Raw genomic sequence first — 23,085 nt, 5'->3', positions numbered from 1 at the left:
CCCTGTACAGTGAATTTTTTCTCACTTCTCGCTGCTTTGACCAGGGAGAAAGGGGGACGGATGGAGCCAGTATTGTGGGACCCCCTGGGCCGAGAGGGCCACCTGGGCGCATCGAGGTCTTGTCTAGTGTGAGTATCATCCAGGTCAGAGCTTGTCTACATATTTTCCAACTTTGCCAAAGGGAAGAGAAGGTTGTCCATGACTTCAGAGCTGCTGGCTATGCAGGGGGCATGTAGCCAGTGCCTGGTGTTAGAACTTCCACCTGCCAGCACCTGTCTGTTCCTCCCCCAGTTCCGCTGTTCTCTCACATGGTGCTTCCAGATTTGTCTCTTCTGATTAGCATTTGGGGTCAATTGAAAAAACAGGCTAGGAGTATTAGACATGTTGGGGTCTTGAAAAAGCCCCAGATAAGCAGTGCACGCCTTCCCCAGCCAAGTGCAGAGCACATTGAGAAATAAAGCCAAAGATGAGGAGGTAGGCCCAGATACCACCTTGATTACTGATGGAGGTTAGGTGGAGGGACTTTACCCAGTGGGAGAGCCACATGTTCCCGCCAATCAGACGGACTTATCCATGGGTTGATGGATGTGCTTCCCAGAGGCAAGGAGATCTGAAGGAAAGAAGTGTGACTGAGCTGGGCATGCCCCTTGATGCTTCCCAAACTGCCCATCAGGAAGGTCCCTCCACCTCACCACGGAGAGGGTACAGAAGCCAAGAGAAGCCAAGGATTACATCTTTCATGTCACAGGAAACATCTTTGTGTGCTACCTTTAGATGGCTCTTTGATAGTCTGTTAAAACTAAAGCTAAAAATACCCATTCTCCAAAATCCCACATGGGAAGATGTCCACACAAATGGAGGAAAGCATCTTCTTCCCAACTCTCCTCAACAAGGAAGACAGTAACTTCATCCTTCAAACCCCCGTCATGGTACAGCAATGGCCTATTTACATGTCTGACTCCTCCACCTGCCCTCTGGGGTTTTTTTTCTTCTCTGTATCCCTACCACTGGCCTCATAGTGCTGGTTTAATCAGTGTTTGCTGGATGAAATGTTGGGTGTCATTGAATTATCTATTCCTATTTAAATACTCTGGCATAAGCACTCATGAGCATGCACTCTGCATCGGGTCCATGCTAGGCTCTGTGGGTATAAAGATAAGTAAGGCCAGGCGCAGTGGCTCACACCTGTAATCTCAGCACTTTGAGAGACTGAGGCAGGAGGACTGCTTGAGCCCAAGAGCTTAAGACCAGCCTGGGCAACATAGCAAGACCCTGTCTCTGATATTAAAAAAGTTTCTAATTAAAAAAATTAAAAATACAGATAAGTAAGACAGAGTTCCTACCTTCAAGGAGCCTCCAGTGAAGTCAGGAGAAAGGCTGTAACAGAGCTGTAACTGAGAGGCAAAGGAACATAAAGACAGGAACAAGGGAGAAAAGACTGTTTGGGATATGAGGAATCAAGGAAGACTTCCCGGAGGATGTATCTTTGAGCAGGGAGTGGAAAGCTGAGAAGGAGTTTACCAGGTAGGCATGGAGGATAGAACTTCCAAAGTTCTAGTGGCAGGGACGCCCTGAGCCAAAGCAGAGAGTAGGACAATGTGGTGTGTGCTCCAGGCCCAGGGAGCTGACTGGCAGGGGATAGTGTGTATGGTCGTGTGTGGAGAATGATGGAAATTGGAGAGAAGGCTGGAATGTGGGCTGGGACCAGATCATGTCCTTTTGATATTAAGACATCACATCATGAAAAATCCTGGCCCTTCAGAGAGAAATAACATCATGCTGGTAGACCACAGAAAGACAAGCCCCAAATAACTGGAAAAAGGATGACTAAAGTTAGAAGAAAAAAAAAAAACATGATTTTTAAAAATCAAATATGTGTAAGTGTGCGGGGAAAAAGGTAATCTCGTGTACTTCTGGTGGAAGTGTAAATTGGCCCCTTTGGATGGCTCTTTGGCAGTCTTTTAAAGCTAAAAATATCCATATTCCAAAATTCCACATGGAAAGATCTCCACACAATATGGCCGAGTGAAAAAAGCAAGTTGAGGAGTAATAGAGCCTGATGCCATTTATGTAAAATAACCACATGGACAAACACACACACCCCAACACTGTGTTTTCTGTGGGTGCATGTAATATGTATATGTTTAAATTCTAAAAAGAGAAGACATTCGGATATTGTGTGATGTAAAAATTAAGTAAAGGAGGAAAGTGCGAAGGCGGCTCGGAGCTGTTTTATAGGAAGGGGGCGGGAGAGCTGTGTTTGGCAGTGGGCTGAGGGTGTTCTCAGTGTCTGCGGTGTTCTGCTATGCTGGGTGACTTTAATTAAAGCTTTGTTGCCAGGAACAAGGCAGAACACATGACATCCTTTGTCCTCATTGTCTGATTTTTCTCTTTTCAGTCCTTGATCAATATCACCCATGGATTCATGAATTTCTCGGACATTCCTGAGCTGGTGGGGCCTCCGGTTGGTATCTACAGCTGCCTCAGAATGTGGCTTTTCCCCAGACGCCCCTGTTGAAACAAAGTCGGGTTGCTCTGGAATCCCTTTAGCTCCTGAAGCACAGAGCTAGGATATATCAAATAGAATGGAAAGAAAGCTTTGCACTTTTTGAAAAGTTGCTTTCACATTAATTTGATCGTGTGGAAAGTTGTGTCCAAAGCAGTGGAAGCTTCCAGTCCTGTGCACCAGAAATATGTGTCCTGGAAATCAGAGAATGCCAAGTAACAAACAAATAATGTCTGTTGCACACGTTTGGCCTGCTTTTATTTACATTATCTTATTTCACAGGATAGGAGGAGCCTGGAGACATCTTTCCTTGTGCTCAAGGGAAACTGGAGCGTGAGGAGGAAATGGACTCATTCTAGTCTTTATAGCCCCATTTTAGAAATCTGGAAATTATCTGTGTGTTAATTTCCAGATCTCTAAAATGGGGCTATAATGTGTGTAAGAAACATACATTATTTTTGGCCAGACGTGGTGGCTCAAGCCTGTAATCCCAGCACTTTGGGAGGCTGAGGCAGGAAGATCACGAGATCAGGAGTTTGAGACCAGCCTGGCCAACATGTTGAAACCCTGTCTCTACTAAAAATACAACAATTAGCTGGGCGTGGTGGCGTGTGCCTATAATCCTAGCTACTCGGGAGGCTGGGGCACGAGAATCACTTGAACCTGGCAGGCGGGAGTTGCAGTGAGCCAATATTGCACCACGGCACCCCAGCCTGGGTGACAGCGAGACTCTGTCTCAAAACAAACAAACAAAAATCCCGAAATATGCATTATTTCTGCATGTTGGCAGAGTTGACTCATGGCACAATGGCCCTTAGACGAAGGAAGCTTCCTCCTACAGCCTGTAGAATAAATCCTCATTGCATCTCCCAGCATCTGCTGGTCAGCAGCAGGGAAAGGAAGGAGCTCTGGCTTTGGGAGCCTTGGGGTTCCAGCCCCATCTTCTCCACACACCACTCTAAGCCCCTGATTCTCTTCTCTGATGACACTTCACCAGCCTTTGAGGCAACTTGTAAGAAATGAGGGATGTGAAACTGCTTAGCACACTGTGACGCTCTGTGCAAGTCATTGTGGAGACAGGTTTATACCTTCACAGCTGTGCAATGCAGATGTCCCAGCCTCTCCTGCAGATCCCCGTGAGGTTGCCCTGAAGCCCATTCATCCAGGGGAAAATCTAGTGCTGCCCCAAGATTCCTGCAAATATCTGCAGACTCTTCTGGCACCAGGTTTCTCCCCTGCTGAGTGACCTCTCAATGTGAGCTATCTTCCTCTCTCCTCTGTACTGCATCCATTTGATTTCCATGAAAACAAATAATCCAAAATACCTCAATAATGAAACCCTAGAGCAAACCAGATAACAAGTGAAAGTTTCTTCCCAAGAGGTCTTTGTTTTCCCCAAGCTATTGGAGGTTTCGGGTATTAGGTGGGTGGATACTGAAGCAAAACACAGACAGACTAAAACCAGAGATTGGGCATCCCTGTCCTCATAGTCCCTGGGCCTTGTCTGCCTGCATTACCATGCCTCCACCCCTTCTCTCTTTTCCTTGCTTTCTTTCCAGTCGCTGTCCTCCCCTTGGCAAATCCAGACCCTCACAGGGCCCCTTCATCCCTAATGCTGTGTCAATCTGTCTTCCCAGCTGTGGGAGCATGCTGAGGCCTTTGGAAGGGGCTGGGAGGGAGGGGGTCCTGCTGACTCTGGAAATGCTGCTCCTAATCCAGCGTGCTCTGTCTTTGGCATGTCACAGGGGCCGGACGGGTTGCCTGGGCTGCCAGGATTTCCGGTAAGTACAACCCTCGCCCTCTTCTATCTGTGCCCCGTGGCAGCGATCATTCTGTTCCTTCCACGTGGAATGACATTTCCTCCATGTCTGCATGACTGAGCTCCAGTGGCATCTTGTTCGTTAGCTTTTTCTTGGTGCTCCCACTTGGAAGTGTCCCCTTCTTTAAGTCCCATAAGGCTTTATTGTCACCACTCCTGTGGTTCTTTTCTGCCTTAAATAACAGTTATTTGTGCCCTTGCCTTTTTTTTTCTTGACCATCCTGTGAACAACTTGTGGAGGGTTGGGTTTTACTTATCTCTCTCTATCCAGGACCAATCGAAACCTGAAACAGCAGTTGGCTTGCTATGAATGAAAGTGGACGAGTCAAGTATTTCAAGTAGATAAATCCCTAAAGAGAGAGGATGATGGCGATGGAGGGGGTGCAAAGGAGGGAACCATGGACTAGACATCTAATAAGTAATCATCTGTGTGCACCACTATGGGGCTTTCACCATGGAAGGTGAAAACATGCTTCTGTGTGGAAAGAGATTAGTTTTGTCTAAAAGTTTGAGCCTGTCTAAAAGTAAGGCGTGGCTTCAGTGTGGGACCTGGGTGATTTCTCCAAAGCACTGCAGCTCTGAAAGGCCTAATGCCAATGCGTGACATGCACTGCTTCTGGATGAATGAAGGAAATGTATCACAAATGTAATAGAAATTTGTTCTTGATGGTGGAATGATCAGTGGCCTCCTTTTCTATTTCTTTATAATTTTCTGAATGTTTTATTTATTTATTTACTTATTTATTTTGAGACGGGTCCTCACTCTGGTCATCCAGGCTGGAGTGCAGTGGCTCACTGCAACCTCTGCCCCCCAAGCTCAAGTGATCCTCCCACCTCAGCCTCCCAAGCAGCTGGGACTACAGTCATGTGCCACCATGCCTGGCTAATTTTTTGTATTTTTGATAGACATGGGGATTTACCATGTTGCCCAGGCTGGTCTGAAACTCCTGAGCTCAAACAATCCATCTGCCTCAGCCTCCCAAAGTGCTGGGATTACAAGCATGAGCCACTAAGCCTGGCTGATTTTCTGAACTTTTTACATTTTCTAAAGGCACGTATCATATGATAACACTAAAAATACTGCTAACTAGACATTAAAAAACAAAAGAGAGAATGGTGACCATGGCCATGACTGTGACCATGACTCTTGGTTAGCAGAAGAAAAGGCCAAACCCCTGAGCTCCAGCCCTGGCTTGGCTGCTCCAAGACCTAGGGCACGTTTCAGAGCACATTCTCCTCTAAATGAGTGGTCCTGTGTTCCTGAGGGAGTCCAGGACCTCCACTGCAGGGAGTAGGGAGGGGGCCAAATAGGCATATACCAGGCCACTGACCTGCAATAAGGGAAACTTCACTGGACATATTTGTATATATTAGGCTTTCATTTAAGACTTTATTTGGCGAAAAAAAAGGAAAGAAAGGAGTTTCACTGCTAAACAATAATAACAAAGAGTTGAAAGCCACTGCTGTAATGGGTAATTCACTCTTTCATCCAGACAAGACAGGAACCTGTGAAAAGTTAAAATAGCAAGAAAGTGTTGAAATGCCTTTTTGAGGCAAATGTGGCTGTGTGAGTCATTGTCACAGGCATTCAGTGTCTGTTGGAGTTGAGAAGAGGTTGCCTCTGGCTGCGTGTGTGGATTTGGCTCTGCAGAGGGGTGGGTGGGCATTCCTATGGGGGGATGGCATGAGTGCTGGTGCAGAGGCAATGAGGGAGTACAGAGAGGCTGCAGGAAAGGAGTCAACCTGATGGTGTGGGAGATGAGATATTGATGCCTGGCTGGGATGGGCTGGGGTGCCAGGCTAAGGTACCTGTGTCCCATCTCATAGGTAGTGGGGATCCAGAGAAGAGGTGGGAGTCGTGGAAGGGAATAGTGGAGGAGGCGGGCTGCAAGGTGGCCTGGAGGAGCCGGGGGCAAGCAGAGGCAGCAGGCCCAGATGATGGACTGGGTCAGTAGTACCCAGTTGGAGGAAACCAATGTTTAAAGAAGTGTGAAGCCTCAACACTCAGTGCTATCTTCTTTCTACCAGACCACAATTTCTGGACCACTTAAGGTTAAGAAAATGTCATAGATAATCCTGACTTCCACCTGCCTGGGGGATGGCAGTGTCTATTCTACTGTTTGGAAAAAATATATATATTTCTGATTGATTTATGCATTTAAATCTTAACAAACAACCAAATACTATATAACAATTCCTTCCAGGGCCCTAGAGGACCAAAAGGTGACACTGGTTTGCCTGGCTTTCCAGGACTAAAAGGAGAACAGGTAAGAGGGGCCCATGTATCTGGCTTTGGAATTTGCTAAATATTTCAGATTGGCTGAAAGTAGCTATTAACTTTTCTCTTCTTTGAGATAAAATTCACATACCATAAAATTCACCCCTTTAAATTATACAATTCAGTGATTTTTGGCGGGCTCATAAGGTTGTACAACCTCCTGAACTACTCGGTAATTCTAGAACATTTTCATCATGCCAGAAAGAAACCCCATACTTATTAGCAGTCACTGTCCCACTGTTAACGGTTTTAATCTCCAGGTTCTCTATGAGACGAGAAGGTACGAAGTGGGTAGTGAAATTGATTTTTATCATAATTTGGAAAGAGAACTCAACTCAACACTCCTTTGTTCTCACACACACTGTGCTTTGTCTAATCACCTGCTGGGCATCCCATTAGAACATGCACTGCCTGAGGGCAGGCATCCTGCCAGCTTCTTTTTCATAGCTCCAATACTAATATGGGGTCTGGTATACAAATGGTACTGAATACACTTGTGGGCAGAAGCATGTATAATTAATGAATAGAACAAATGTTAATATTTATAAGTTGGGCATTCTGCAGTTGAACAACAGTCTTGCTCCAGAATCTCTGGAATAAATATTTAGCACACAGAAAACTTCCTGAGAACTCCCAGGGTACCAAACCTATTGTTGTGCTTGTATTCTTTTGTGGTTGCCTCTTAGAATTAACTTTCCAGTTGGTTTTTATAGATAAGGGGGAGAGTGACGTCCATAAACAGATTAATGTATTCACCTGTCCATGTATACACTCATCCATCTTTCATCCACTGACCCCTGCCGTGTGCCAGGCAGTTTCCTGTGCTAGGCACTAGGGATATAGAAATAAGATGAGGAAGAGCTATGCAAAGAGCTAACAGAGCACATGTTTACAGCTGGAATGGAGCTCTGTGCAAAGCCAGTGGGAGCACTGTGCAACCCCCTGAGCCTGCCATGGGGAGTCAAGGAGGGTGGGTGTGCTTTCCGGGAGGGGGAAACTTAAGCTCATCTCGTTCTTCTCTACCCCCACCATTCTATAATGATCTCCAAGGAGGAGAGGGCCTCCAATATCTAGTGGGCCACTGCTCCAGGGCATGGAGGGCTCGGTATGCTGGGTGAAGGTTTGGCATCACATGGGAATGTGTCTTGGGATGCTTTTGCTGCCACAGGCCTGTGGAGATGGACCAGGGCTGGCCAGCTCAGGCTTGGGAGGAGGCCCAGTGAAGCAAGAGCACCTCTTGCTTTAAACACTCTGTTTCCTATGTGGTGAGGTCAGATGGATCTGGAGGGACGGATGTGACATCCGCGCCCTAACCTCCTGCCACCTTGAATGACTGGCACAGGCAGCCAGGCGGCTCTGCTCCGGCCATTGCAGCAAACACGCTTTCTCTCACTCTGCCTCTAATGCTTTTGTGCTTGCTTCTTCTCCCTGCTGGCGTGCTCAGGACTACCTTTCCTCACCAGCGGAGTGGTAAGATCTACATACCAGGTGTGGGCTTAGGGGGATGGAAGAAAGAGGCTGCTCTGCTTGCTTTGATGCCACTGTCCTAGCTACTCCCAGCCCCATTAAAAGGAGACTTCTGTGTGGCTCAGCCCTGCTCCCCAGGGGCCAGCATTGAAGTTTAGGGCCAAAGCCTCAGAGTCAGATAGAAGGTTTCTGCATCTGGCCTTGTTCTCTGGACAAGTATCTTCTCAGCAGCCTCTAGCGTAGTAGATGGCTCTGCTGAGGACAGGATTGGGGGCAGGATCCTGTGTTCTTGCCACCAGTCTACCCATCACCCATTTCCCAATATCTGAGATAGCTTTGCCTAACTAAGTGTTTGCACAGGAGCTTAGAGTTTGGATGCAATGTTACATGTGGAGACACAAGGCCTCCATGTTGACAGAGGCCTCTAGTTTTTATACCTTCATCTCTTTCCTAATTTCAAGTGTTTTAACAAGAATAAGTATTCTTGGTGGGAACAGATCTCAGGTTGAGTTGCTAGGAAAGCAAGCTATCAAATACATTGGGAGCCAGAGGTTCCTTGAGGGCACCATGTGGCAGGAGATAGACAGGACCACACTGAGGCTGGATCCTGGAGGGTTGAGAGTAAGGATGCAAATCTGTTATCAGTGGGAGCCCTGAAGGGACATGGAAGACAGGACTGTCCTGTGCCTTAGGACAGTAACTCTGATGGTACATAGAGGGAATGGCTGAGAGAACATGCATTCATTTAGGAGACTGTTGCAATACTCTAGCAAGAGGTAATTTTGGAGCAGTGGGGTTTCAAGTAGGATGAAGGCAAGATAAATAAATCATGGCTGTAGGACTGAGAGGACTCTGTACAAGGTGGCAAGGAGGAGTCTCTGTACAAAGCTCTCTGGGCAAGGTGTCAAGGAGGAGTCCTGACTTCATCAAGATGTTTTCTGAATTACAGGGCGAGAAGGGAGAGCCAGGTGCCATCCTGACAGGGGACATTCCTCTGGAAAGGCTGATGGGGAAAAAGGTAATTATGTCACCAGACCCTGCAGGCACATATCTGCCCCAGCTTCCCATCTTTGTTTCTGTTCCAAACAGTGACAAGTACATCTCTTCCTGTTTTAGGGTGAACCGGGAATGCATGGAGCCCCAGGACCAATGGTAAGCCAGAGCATCTCTCAGCTGGATCTGGACTGGGATTTGAAGCATTTTTCATACTTTGATTTGGTTAAATTTAGTCATCCCAGTTATGAAAATGCAAAGATGTGGCAAAGTGTGCATATACTAGGGTAAGGCTAACTACAATTAAATAAACTTTTCAGTGATTTAACACAACAGCAGCTTATTTCTCGCTCTTGCAAAGTCCACTGTGATGGTTCTCAGCTTGGCATCTCTCCTCCAAGAAGTGACTCAGGGACCCAGGATGCTTCCATTCTGTGACTCTGCCATCTTGTGGATTCAAGGTCGCACAGGAGCTGGCAGGCTGAAGTCGGGGAGGGGGAAGAGATTGTGGAAGATAATAAACATCACTTCTGGCACATTCCATAAGCCAAAACTCAGAGGCCTGTGGCCTCAGAGTGTAGTTTAGCTGTGTGTCCAGGAAGGAGAGGTGCACTTGCAGTTATACCACAGAACTTGCCAGCTGAAGATGACCAATTTCCCAGGAAACCCTCAAAGGAACCCCACAAAACCTCTCTGAGATTTTTGATTTTGGTTGTGAATATGCCACTCATTTGCTTTGAGACCTTGTGCAAGCCCTCCTCTCTCTCTGGGCTCCTGTTTTCCCATCTGCACATTGAAGGGATTGAATTAGTACTAAATGGTATTAGGGCCCTTCTGGCCTTATGGCTCTGGGAATCCATAACCCATCTGGGCTTCTGAGCAGCTCTCCCTGTTTCTCCAAAGGTGAACCCTAAACTTCCTTCCCTGTGTAGAACATTCTCTCTGGGTCAGACTGTATTGATGCTTCACATAGGCCATCTCATTTCATCTTCACAACCCCAGGAAGTGACTCTCAGAATCCCCATTTTATAGAGGGGGAAACTCAGGCTCAAAGAGGTTAAGTAATCTGCCCATGTGACACAGCTTGTAAGTGGCAGAGTGGGGATTTGAGGCCAGCCTGTCAGGCTCTAGGTCCAGTCTCTTCTCAAATGAACCTCACTGCCTCTAATGAATATTTGAAACACTGAACATTTGAAACATTTTGGGCTGCAGAATTGTCTACAGTTTTATTTGGTTGAAGCTGGATCTCAGTTGTGGGGAGAAAGGACCTCACATTTCTGTAACAGACTTGTATCCTTGAAGAATGGCCTGTAACTTTTGAGGTGAATTCTTCAAAAGACCTTCTGAGGCCTTTGGTTCCCGAAGTCAGGAAGAGTGGGCACCGAAAGTCAAGTAGCTAAGACAGACTGAGAGATTCTTGTGTTAACTACTGGTTAACCACCTACTAACCTCCAATACTGTGGAAAATACAATAGTTAGTGGTGGGGGCCAGCAGGCTGCTGCAGATGCCATGGCAGTGGTTCCTACTGAAGCCCAGCTTGGGCACAGCTTGCCAAACGTAGGCAGTAAGTGGCACCTTCTTCTAATTTGCATGAAGGTGCTGTATGGGCTAGCTGTGGCCTTAGTGACCAGTGTAGCTTATAACTCCTCAAATTCACTGGTGTCCTCTTACACAAAGTGTAGACCATGCACCAGCATCACTGATATCACTTGGGAACTTCTTAGAACTGTAGAACCTCAGGCCCCACCCAAGACATACTGGATCTGCATTTTTAACAAGATCCAGGTGATTCTTAATGCACATTGATGTTTGGGAAGTATATTAGTCCATTCTCATGCTGCTATAAAGAAATACCGAGACTGGATAATTTATAAAGAAAAGAAGTTTAATTGACTCATAGTACCACATGCCTAGGAGTCCTCAGGAAACTTACAATCATGGTGGGAGGCATCTCTTCACAGGGCAGCAGGAGAGAGAATGAGTGCCAGCAGGGGAAACACCAGACACCTATAAAACCATCAGATCTAGGGAGAACTCATTCACTGTCATGAGAACAGCAGGGTTTAACTGCCTCCATGATTCAATGACCTCCCACCAGGTCCCTCCCATGACATGCGGGGGTTATGGAATTACAATTCAAGATGAGATTTGGGTGGGCACACAAAGGCAAACCATATCAGGAAGTGTTGCACTAGAACATACCAACCAAGTGGCCTGTGCCCTGTCAACCCCATCTGGCTTTGCTTGTCTTTCCCTAAGAGTAATACAGACTAGGTACTTTACCTACTGACCCTGTTTCAACTCAGTTTTTATTTGCCATTTTTCAGATCATGGTTATGTATGTTAATGGTAGGAGGAAAAGGAACTTGGAGTGCCCCAGGCTTAAACCAGTCATTCCTCTGGGAGACACAGCAGACCCAGCTGCAGGGTTGGAAAGGCACAGACCGAGGGTAGAATGTGTTCTAGGAAGAGGTACATCTTCAATGGTGTTGTCAACCAAGTGGTTTGCATCCCAGACACTAGAAGGCAGGAGGGTTCCTGAAGATTGCAACAGAACAGTGGCTCTAGAGGCCTGTGGTCCTGGAAAGCCAGCACTGAAATAGGGCCCATGGTCAGGAACTCAGCTGGAGGACTGGGGTGTCAGACCAAGACTCTGGTTCCTAGGGGCAAGTTAGAGCAAGGAAGGAACCAAATCCTAGAGTGGGTTATCAGGCCAGGCTGGCCTGGTGGGCGAGGCAAGGTTGCATTATTCAGAATGCGGGATGCGGTAAGCCCTGGGACATAAGACCTAGGGCAGAGATTCATGTTCTGGGCTGGCCTAGTGCCTGGCTACCAGGGAGTTGAGGCCCTGAGCTACTGACCTCTTGCTCCTTAGTTAGCCCTGACTGCAAGAGGATGGGTCCAGAGTCTGGGGTGGGCTGGAGCCTGCAGGAAAGCAGGCGATGAAGTGGGCTGAGCAGGTGCTTCTAGCTGAGAGCGGAGAGGCTGGAGACAAAGAGGCTGCGGGAGGGGGCTTCGACCTGGCTCCCTGCCCTTCTTTCTCCTGTCGGTGGATCATCGTCACCACTGCCTGCAAAAGCAGGCTTGCACCCCTCATTTCCCTGAACCCAGACTTTCTGTTCTTTTCTAATCTGGCATTTGTTTTGCCTCTAGGGTCCCAAAGGACCACCGGGACATAAAGGAGAATTTGGTCTCCCCGGACGACCTGTAGGTATTAGCGTTCATTGGACAGGCTGGAGGGGGAGGACACATGGGCCAGGCTGGTCTGTGGGCGGAGGGTTTACTAAGGTGTCTGCTGTGGGTTCCAGGGTCGCCCAGGACTGAATGGCCTCAAGGGTGCCAAAGGAGATCCAGGGGTCATTATGCAGGTGAGTCATCCTGAGGATGGAGCCGGAGGTTGGTGTCCAGAGAGGGTGAGAGAGTGTGGGGTCCACAGAGCAGGGCCTGTGGACTGAATATTCAGGAATGTTGTTCTTATTCCTTCATTGCCACTGCCAAAGGTCCTCCCACCCAGTCCTGTCCTTCAGCTCCCTCTCAGGAGGGTCCTGCCACCTAAAACACCTCAGTGGAGAGTAGACTTCCTTATGTAGGACTCAGAGGGAGTAGGGGAGAAAGGGATCTGGTCATGCTCAGAAAATGTGGTTCCAAACCCCAGGGCCTCTAATTCTACAGTAATGTCACCTCTCCCCTCCTTTACACAGTCCCAGGGTTCACTCACGTCACTAGGGGCTCAGTGAGTGCTGGAAGTCAGTATCAAAGGCAGATCGGCTACTTCAGTGGGGCCTCCCAGGTTAGTAAACACTGGGCAGCAGCAGGGACCCTGGTCTAGGAGAAAAAAGCCAATGTTTATTCAGCAGCTGCTATGTACCAGACACTGTGCAAAGTGATTTTAAGGAGAGTTTCTCATTTAGTCTTGGTGATAACTATTGCATGAGACACTATGCAGGGGTCTTGTTTTACATAAGAGGATACTGGGGCCTATAGAAGTCAAGGCACCCAGCCAAGGTGACCCAGCTAATAATCCCCAAACCGAGATGTAAACACAGCTCTAAGTCTATTGCTGCTTCGGTTTGTGCTATACTGCTTCTGCTTTGTATGCCCAGAAATCCAGAAATACTATTTTCCTGAAGCATTAGGGGTTGACTCTCACTCACCAAGCCAACTGGAACTGGAAGGTAAACCAGGTACTGATGCCTTCATTTAGAGTCATCAATACACCTTCCACATGGGCTAAACTCTTCATGCCTGCCCTCAGAGCCGCACCTCTCCTGCTGCAAGCTCCTGCGTCTAGGCTTAGAGGAGAAACTGTTGCATGGTATTAAGGCCAAGCTGGCCTCACTTTGAAAAAACTATCTAACAAGAGTTTTGCATTTATGCTTGCATTTCTGAGACACGTTCCATCTGGCAATATATCACATGAGGGACCCGCACAGTCCATTCCCACTCCTATACTGGGAATGCACTGATAGGGAGGCCTTAGGCTCAGTATCAACTGGGAGTCAGAATCTGAGTTGCAATCTCGTTCTGCTGTAAGCTGCTGTGTGGTCTTGAGCAGGTGACCTCCCCTCTCTGAGGCTCATCAGCTGCATGTGTTAACCAGAGACAATACTTGTTGCTCTGCCGTCCTCCCTATGGTTTGTTGTGAAGATACAGGGAGGAAGGGGCATAGAAAGTGCTCTGTGGCTCCCTGGGCAACCTGAGAGAGAAGTTGGTTGGCTTCAGTGGACCCTCCTTTTCTTCCTCTGGAGGAAATGTCCTGCAGCTGCCCCTGCACTCACAACAACCTGAACTAATGGAATGGCCTTTTTTTCTTCCTTCAGGGCCCACCTGGCTTACCTGGCCCTCCAGGCCCCCCTGGGCCACCTGGAGCTGTGATTAACATCAAAGGAGTAAGTTGGCACGGGGTGGGAAGACCTTCCTGATTGGTCTAAGCTGGAGTCAGGTGTCCTGGTGACCTCACCTCTCTCATTCTCGTTACCCACAGGCCATTTTCCCAATACCCATCCGACCACACTGCAAAATGCCAGTAAGTAGCAATCACCGCCTTAAAGAGCAGGCTTTGCAATACATAGCAACTCAGAGAAAAAATCAGTCTTTGTCTTGGGCCCTTTCTATCCTCAAATGTCCTCTTGAATGTCTTCTGTCCCCTAAGTGTAGACCCTCAAGTGACTAGAAGCTTTTAGATAACAGATTGTGGCAGTGAAATATACTGCATCTTCTAAGGGTGCACACACGGTGAGGTGCTTCTTTTCATACCATCTAAAAAGCAGTGTCTTTTGTTATTGCGATCATACTAGCTTCATGCTTGGAGTAGTATAAAATTGGGAAAAATAGACCCCTTAGAAAACATAGATGAGAAAACAAGCCATGCCAACCCATGGTCTTTGCATTGGGAACTTTGGGCTAAAATCTGTAACTAACTATATTGCCCTTTTCCAATGATCACGTCACTGCACAGCGCACAACACTGACAGGCAGGGCTTCTCTCTCCCACTTTATAATAAGGAAACGAACTGTGACTCAGAGAAGCTCACTGGCTTGTCCAAGGTCACAGGACTTGACTGAGCTGGGACTATAACTCAAGTCTCCTAACCACCAGGCAGCAGGTGCAGACACTGGGATTCTGAGGAGTCAGGCACTTGCCTGGCCCCTCAACTATTGAGCCGCTCTGTCCCTGATGTTTTACCCATAGGAAGAGAGTCAGATTTCTGTGAGAAAACCCAGAGGGGAGGGTGGGCCTTGTGCACAGGCATTAGTCACAGAACCATACATAATCATTCTCTCATTCATTCAACAAATATTTATTGAGCACTTATGCAGTACCAAGTACTACCCCAGGTAGGCCCTGGGGACACAAGGGTGAACGAGACGGGTGTGGCCTCCGCTCTCAGGAGCTTGCAAATTGCAATTTAGAAATATTCTTTGACGTGAGTTCATAATTGATCCCTGTTGGAGGTGATGCTAAGACTTGGGTCAGAGGCTACAAAATGACACAGTTTGGCTGCATATTTGCCCAGACATCTGGCTAAGTCTACACACTGAGGCATCCGAGTCTGCAGCCCAGGGCCTGGGAACTCTGGCCTAGAGGGCAGGACCTACCTATGTCAGGTGACTAAGGGGCTCCAGGCTCTATGTGGAGACAACAGCAACCCAGTATGTGTTTATATCCATGGCCTGAAGAGAAACATAAAATATCAGTGCTGGAGTGACCTTCCTGGGCAGTCGCTGCATCCCACCTCCTTATCACACAGGAGAGACCACAGCCCAGAGAAGCAAAGGGCTGGCTCCAGGTCACACAGTGAGTTAGTGCCGAAGCCCCTCCCAACTAACATGATTTCAGGCCTCAAATGAGCCAGCCACAGAACAGCACTTGACAAATTTTAGAGTGCTATAAAAATACTACTGCAATGATCATGACCTGCTCCAGGAACTCTTGCAGTAACCATGGTCTTTGGGGGTCGTGGGATACCTAAAAGAAGGAAAAGATAGGCTCAAAGCATTTTTAGTAAGATTTTTTACTTCATATTGCCTGGCTAGATACTATAGGAGCTGGGTCATGGACATTTCTTGTCCAACTCTCAAAATGGGCATTTTGAGACAGAAATGCTTCCTCTTACAGTCAACATTTCATGAACCCCTTATAGTTTCAGCTCCTTCCAACACCCTAATCATTTATAGCTCATGTCTGTAGTGGAGAAACTTTATCAGCATAGCCTGTAAGATAACAGCTTGGAGCTGCAAACTTCATCGTTAACTTATAAATGTTTTTAATGGAATATTTCCTCCCCACTCCCATCTTTTCTTGGTGGCCCCTGAGCAGCTTGTGACCCTCCACCCTAAGCATAGAAGGATTTTGGCACCAGACGGATGACTTTGATTCCACACATCAGCTGGGAAGCAGCCGGGTTACAAGTGGCCTTGTCTTAACAGAGAAGGAAATGCAGGAATCTGGGGAAAACTGGGAAGGAATATTATCCAGAACAGCTTGGACTCTAGACCCCTGGAACCTAATGAGGAGTCCAGAATAGCCACTCCCAATCTAATGATAACCCCCTTTGCTAATTACCTGCTCATGACGCTCATCTTTGATTAGGTGCAATAGCAAAGCTAATGGCTGACCCAGCTTCACGGCTGGGCCTGTCACTTGCTCGGATGCTTGATCTCATATATGAATCAATCCCAAGTGATAAGAAAGGAAGACAAGAATGCTTATAGTTGGCCAAACCAACACTGCCACAATTTGTTGTCTTAAAGCTTTGGGCTTCCCTGCGACTGAGTTTTTTGGCCAGTAGGTCTCAGCTCTGTCTCCCCAGCCCAACTACATCATAGGTCTCCCAGCTGAAAGCCTGGGATGTCTGTGCATTGAGAACTGCTGGGGATTCAGGGCTTTGGGGGACTCCAGAGCCAAAGGAAGGCCTGGCTCTGAGGCATTGCCTCTTTTGTCACATGCCCCCGGGACAGTGGCTGCCTGTGTCTGCAAACACCACGGCAGAACTTGCAGTGCCTGACCTGGACTTCCTCTCTTTCCAGGTTGATACTGCTCATCCCGGGAGTCCAGAGCTCATCACCTTTCACGGTATACACTCCCTTCTTCATAATTTGTTTCTCTGGGCCATCTCCTTGAGGAAGGTGGTTTTTCTTTGCCCAGTGCTGGGCACAGACTAGGTGGTCAGGAAGGTCTAACTTGATGCTGTAGGGTTGGAGGTGGCAGCTGAGCCAAGGCTGTGGGGCTGCGCACCTCTCTTTGGTTTGGTCACACATGTGTCTATTCTGCTTATCTTAGCTGAGCCTCCTAGTTGGCAACAAGCACTCTGTTCTTTCAATTGTTCATTTATTCATAAAACATTCACTGATGCCTGTTCCTTACTTGGTATGATCCACACTGGGCTGAGAGAGATTCCAAGAGCCTGGGAAGCACTGTTCCTGCCTCTCAGGCTCTTGGAACCTGTAAGTCAAACTATTTTAAAAACAATTAAGTGCAGTATACCAAGAGCTGATCAGGGAAGGGCCGTGGGAGTTCAGGAGACCCTTGCCTCAGTGTCCATGCAACTTTGTAAGCATCTTCTGGGAGCTTGTTAGAAATGCAGGATTTCAGGCCCCACCCTAGACCTGCTGAATCAGAACCCGTGTTTTAACCATCTCCCAGGTGAGGCGTGTGCACAGCAAAGTGTGAGAAATGCTGGCTCAGAGGGTTTCATTAGTAAATGTCAGCATGTTCATAGCCACATGCAAGGAGCTTTGCTTTGGCACATCAGAGAGGGACAGGCCAGGGGACGGGGCCTGAAGGTGAGCAGTCATTCTGGTGCCCCTGTCCCACACACCCTGTCATGCCACTTGGGGCTTAAATAGGGGAAGATCTTTTTTCTTCAATATTCACCTTCAGCTTGGCTGCGTCACCCCAGCCCACCAGGTGGTGGTCTCCCTGATGTTATCTGACCCCATGGTTTTTCTGTCACTTCTGCTTACCAAGCCCAGCCTGTTTCTAAAATCTATGCTTAGATTCAGTTCAAGGCACCCCTTTCCCCTGGTGCAAGTTGGACTTTAGGGAGCAGGGGATGGAGCCAGATTTGTTTTCTCAGATCTCCAACTGTTTCTCTTCCCTGTGAGCCTCCCCTGGAAGGAGGAGGAGGGAACAGATCTTTCTGGATGTGACAGCTCCTAGTGGGCAATCATCCTGCTTACTGTGTGCAGCCACTATTGCTCCAGTCGGTACTTGTGCACTTGCTGTCTGCTCTTCTGATCACTGCTGTCTGTGGGCTCAGTGTGGGTGAGGGAGGCCCCATGGGCCCCACTGCCCAGGTCATGGGTCTCACACAGCATTCCCAGGGTTGGAGAGGCCTTGATAGATGTAGTTGCCGCTCCCTACTGACTCCCTGCTGACACCATCATGACTGTGATGCTCATATTCCCTCCCCTTCATTGAGAAAGCCTGAGCCCCTACCCTCATCTACACTTTGTGGCCCCATCTCTAGGCTCAAGAGCATTGGCGGGTTGATCTGCCACACCTCTTGGGAATGAGGAATTCAAAGACCTAGCGTCCACGCTACCCATCAAGGTGGAGAAAGGGAACCACTTCCCTTCCCAAGCAGTGATCTCCCAAAAGGCTTTCTTCCATGCCCCCTCCCATATAAAGAGTTGAGGGGAAAGGTAGGGATGGAATGCCAGTTCTGCAGAAAAGGTGTTTCTCACTAGTCCTGTGGGGATGTACAACACTGCATGGTGGGCATTCTCACAACTTTGTAAGTAGAAAACTTAGCGCCCTTGGTTGTCCTGTGCGGGCACTCTTGGGAGAACCCTTTCCTTCCCTCACACCCCCATGCTGCACAGGCCTAGATGAGATGAGTCTGGAAGATTGACATGGTGCTGAGCCTCTGTCTTCATTTGTGGCACTGTCCAAGCCAGGGTTAGCTGCAGGCTCTGCTGCACTCCTGGAATGCGCTGCTGGAACCTCAGTGAGAGCACATATTTCATCTTGCCTTGCGTTACTGTGAGCTGTGTCTGTCTCCCAGTAGACCGAGCTTTTCAAGGTTGAGAATGTGTCTGAAGCATCTACCTGTGCCCTCTTTATGATTTTACACTTGCTGATTTCTCAGGAGGGCCTTGTTTGAGTGGACTTTGCTAAATGAGCTCCGTTTGAAAAACTGTCTCAGAAAGGTTTTATGTGGAATGAAGGTGATTTTCGATTTTTTTTTTTTTTTAACATGTATGTGTTTTGTTGCAGGTGTTAAAGGAGAGAAAGGATCCTGGGGCCTTCCTGGCTCAAAGGGAGAAAAAGGCGACCAGGGAGCCCAGGGACCACCAGGTATTCCAGCTCTTGTTCTCAATCTTGCCTTTGATTTTTTGCTCCTGAGAACAAATGCAACTGAGAAATGTGACCTAGCCAGAGGGTAAGACTAATGACATTCCACCCTGACCACAGGCTCCACTGGTTTCTAGTGAGACCCAAGCATGGGCCTGGTGTATCCAATATGGAACATTGTTAAGAGAGACCAGAAAATCCAATCATTCATCTTTTATATGCAAAACAAGGTCCAAAGAGGGCCAGGGACCTACCTGGGATCCCACAGTGTCTGGATTGATGGGCCCACAGTAGCACCTGTTTTTGCTTGCAAGCAGACTCTGTTAGTTTGCAAGCAGACTCTGTTAGCTTGCAAGCAGACTCTGTTAGCCAACCCAGTGCAGGGTCATGTCCACTAAGACGTAACTGTGGTTGCCAACTTAGAGACTTTTATTTTAAATTTCTTAAATTACAATCGTGAATTTTACGAAGCATTTCTTTTTCAGGTCCTCCACTTGATCTAGCTTACCTGAGACACTTTCTGAACAACTTGAAGGTGAGTGTTTCTCTACCAATATTTGGAGTGTGTTTTTCATGTTTTGGTTTATGTCAGAGACTGAGTTCATCCCACTCTTACTGAAATATTCCTATGTTCTCTGCTTCCAGGGGGAGAATGGAGACAAGGGGTTCAAAGGTGAAAAAGGAGAAAAAGGAGACATTAACGACGGCTTCCTTATGTCTGGGCCTCCAGGCCTGCCCGGAAATCCAGGCCTGGCTGTGAGTAGAGACCCCTGCAAGTCATTTTCCCCAAGGCCTTACAGCTTTCCCGGAAGCTCCCAATGGGACTAAGCAGTTAGGGCTAGTCATTGTACTGTAAGCTGGAGGCAGAGCTTGGGGATCAGCCAGCTCTTTCCCCATCCTTGTTGATTGATGGGGAGGTTGGCTGAGGTCCCTGGAGAGAAGGTAGCTGGCCAAGGCCACATGAAGGTAGGTAACTTCTAGGCCATTAGTCACACTGCCTTATTCATGAAATGTGTGGAAAATTTACTCCACACAAAGAATGATTAATGGTGAATGCATCAGATAACAGAAGCAGAATGGAAGGTAAGGGAGACATTTTTAGAGGAGCTATTTGATTCTTCTGAAATTTTATCAGAGGAGCTCCTAGAGAGGTGTGGTTTTCCTAGGATGAGAGGTTTTTCCAGGTGAAAGGAGAGAAAGTCAAGCTGTGCCCCCGACAAGAATATGACCAGATCATTGACCTTTGGTCCCAGAGCTCACCGTGAGGGTAGAACCAGCAAAGCCAGAGATCAGAGTTCTGCCTCTAGCTGTGCCTCTAATTTGCTTCATGATCTTGGGCAAGTCCTTTCACTTCTCTGGGCTTCAGTTTCTCCATCTGTGAAATGCAAAGGCTGGACTACATGATCTCCAAGGTCCCTTCTGCCTCCAGGGCTCTCTGGGGTTCTCTGTAGAGTTATTCAACATAATGACTGGGCTGCCATCTTGGAGGCCTTACCCCACCTTGAATTGTGCCCAGGATTGAGGATAGTAATAACAATAGCTGGTGTTTATTGATTTCTTTTAAATATTCTCATAAAAGGACTAGATGGGACTTCTAGTGATGAATGATTCTTTCTCTCTGTTACTGTGTGCTTGCCTTGACAGGGCCAGAAAGGGGAGACAGTCGTTGGTCCCCAAGGACCCCCAGGTGCTCCTGGTCTGCCTGGGCCACCTGGCTTTGGAAGACCTGGTGATCCTGGGCCACCGGGACCCCCAGGGCCACCAGGACCTCCGGCTATCCTGGGAGCAGGTTAGTGCTGGAAGCAGTGCCCTTGTTCACGCCGTCCCTACCGTTGTGCTCAAGTTCACCTCATCTGGGTGGCTTGTCACAGCTGCACTGCCTAACACAGGGCTTTCCTGGATACAGCCTTCTTTCCTTTTTTTAAGATTGAGATATAATTTGCACATCATAAAGTTCACCCACTTATAGTGTCTAATCCAGTAGTTTTTAATATATTCACAAAGTTATGCAGTCATTACCACTGTCTAATTCTAGACCATTTTCATCACACCAAAAAGAAATTTTGTACCGATTAGCAGTTGTACCTTTTCTCTCTTTCCCTCTCCTCTACCAGATCTGGGCAACCATGAATCTACTTCTGCCTCTGGATTTGCCTGTTCTGGACATTTCACATAAATGGAATCATATAATATATGGCTCTTTGAGTCTGACTTCTTTCACTTAACACAGTGTTTTCAAGGTTCACCCACGTTGCAGCATGGATCAGCAGTTCATTCCTTACTGTGGCCAAATAATATTGCATTGTATAGGATATACATTTTGTTTATTCATTCATCTGTTCATGGACATTTGGGTTGTTTCTACTTTTTGGCTATTATGAATAACGCTGCTATAAACTTTCATGTACAGGTTTTTATGTGAACATGTTTTCCGTTCTCTTCGGTATATACGTAGGAGAAATTGCTGGGTCATATGGTAACTCTATGTTTAACTTTTTGGGAACTGCCAGACTGTTTTCAGAAGGAGTCACAACATTTCGCATTCCCACCAGCAGTGGCAGTGTATGAGGGGGTTCCAATTTGTCCTCCCGTATTATGGTATCCTCATTGTATCTTTTTGATTATAGCCATCCTACGGGGTATGAAGTGATATCTGTGGTTTTGGTTTGCATTTCCCTGATGACTGATGATATTGAGCGTCTTTTCACGTGTGAGTGGAAACTTCCTGGCTGCTTTGTCAATGCCTTAGGTGCCTCAGAACCTGCCTTAATGACCAGCAGTGACTGGAACTCTATTTAAAAATCTATTCATCCCTTAGAGCCTCACCTCCTCAAATGCAAAATGGGCGAAATTAAAGAAAATCTCTATGTACTAAGCATGTATCAGATGCCAGGCATTTTGCTAATCACTTTACTATGGTATTTTATTGAAACCTCACAGCAGCCCTTTAAAAAAAGCATTAACATCCCCATTTTACAGGTAAGGAAAGTGAGGCCCAGAGACATTTAGGAACTTTTCCAAGGTCACACAGCTAATAAATGACACCAACAGGATTCAGACCCAGAGCAGTGTAGCTCCAAAGCCTGTGTTATTTCTACTATGTCTGTTGTAGGAGACAATAATAGCAGCAATAATAGCATGAAGGCATACTTTTTTGTTGTTTGGCTTGGCAGGAGCCAGGTATGGTGGAAGCATACAGAGTCCTTGGCATAAGGGGAGCCTTACACAGGAGGTGACTTTGGGGCTGGAGCTTTGACTTAGCCTTGGATCATTTGGCTGCAAGTGATAGAAACCTAACTCAAAGTAGCTCAAGCAAAGGGGAAATGTACTGGGTGTGAAGGAGGGAATGAACAATCAACTTGTGGGAGAGGTAGATAAGCAGCTGGACCTCAGGAACAGCCAGAGCCAGGGACTCAACCCCTGCAAGGATTTTCTGGCCATCTCTTGTCTCCGCTTCTCTCTGCATGCAATTTCATACTTCCTCACCACAAACCACATCCTCTGCACAGCGGGAAATATGGTTACTGACAACTTACAGCTTCCACTGTCAGCTAGAAATCTTGAACTTCTTTTACTATTTTAGTTTGAAAAGTCCTGGGATGGGGAAGTCCTAGAGAAGGGTCCTGATGGGCCTGACTTGGGCAAGGTACCCAATCTTGGACCCTATGACCAGTCAGTCAGATTACATGAGAACATGGTAGCTCTTTCTGGAACCAAATGGTTGTAGAGGTGAAGGGAAGGTCCCAAGAGAAGGAGATGAGGACATTGGTCCTACAAAGGAAGAAGATGCTGAGTGAGTGGAACCATAGGTGCCCACACAGCCATGAGGGAGGAGTAGGACTGCAGGAGGTGGAGGCATATTACAGGGTGAGTGCAAGGTGGAGAAAATCTGTTGTCCACGGCAACACTACATTAGGGCTCCTGGGATGCCTTGCTGCATTGAGCAAGGATTGCTTCTCACATAATGTATAGCAATTCAGTTTACAAAACACTTTCATGGCCATTATCCCATTTAATCTTCACAGCAACCCTGGGAGGAAGCTAAAACAGGTATTATTATAAAATTCATCTCACGGATGAAGACACTGAAGCTCCACAGAGGTGAAGGGACTTACTCGAGGTCACAAATTCTATTAAGAGGCATGGCTGGGATCCAAATCCGAGCCCACTGGCCCTCTATCCACTAGACATTTGCCACCTATGTGTGGATGTTCGAGTCCTA

General features: G+C 47.3%; 1 protein-coding gene across 2 annotated transcripts in view; it reads left to right on the top strand.

Moving 5' to 3' along the window:
* Positions 1 to 23,085, top strand: part of COL15A1 (collagen type XV alpha 1 chain) — a 127,150-nt gene that overhangs the window by 92,009 nt on the left and 12,056 nt on the right. For both annotated transcript variants that reach the window (XM_045373525.3, XM_065530284.2), the window contains 15 exons: positions 45 to 128; positions 2,399 to 2,464; positions 4,252 to 4,287; positions 6,530 to 6,592; positions 9,020 to 9,088; positions 9,187 to 9,222; positions 12,218 to 12,271; positions 12,373 to 12,432; positions 13,885 to 13,953; positions 14,049 to 14,090; positions 16,595 to 16,640; positions 18,786 to 18,866; positions 19,349 to 19,398; positions 19,509 to 19,619; positions 20,508 to 20,652. In XM_045373525.3, coding sequence (XP_045229460.2) covers positions 45 to 128; positions 2,399 to 2,464; positions 4,252 to 4,287; positions 6,530 to 6,592; positions 9,020 to 9,088; positions 9,187 to 9,222; positions 12,218 to 12,271; positions 12,373 to 12,432; positions 13,885 to 13,953; positions 14,049 to 14,090; positions 16,595 to 16,640; positions 18,786 to 18,866; positions 19,349 to 19,398; positions 19,509 to 19,619; positions 20,508 to 20,652 — 1,012 coding nt within the window. The remainder of the gene's footprint in view (positions 1 to 44; positions 129 to 2,398; positions 2,465 to 4,251; positions 4,288 to 6,529; positions 6,593 to 9,019; positions 9,089 to 9,186; positions 9,223 to 12,217; positions 12,272 to 12,372; positions 12,433 to 13,884; positions 13,954 to 14,048; positions 14,091 to 16,594; positions 16,641 to 18,785; positions 18,867 to 19,348; positions 19,399 to 19,508; positions 19,620 to 20,507; positions 20,653 to 23,085) is intronic.

The sequence above is a fragment of the Macaca fascicularis genome, chromosome 15 (assembly GCF_037993035.2).
Source record: "Macaca fascicularis isolate 582-1 chromosome 15, T2T-MFA8v1.1".
NCBI lineage: Eukaryota > Metazoa > Chordata > Mammalia > Primates > Cercopithecidae > Macaca > Macaca fascicularis.
This window is presented reverse-complemented; position numbering and strand designations above follow the sequence as displayed.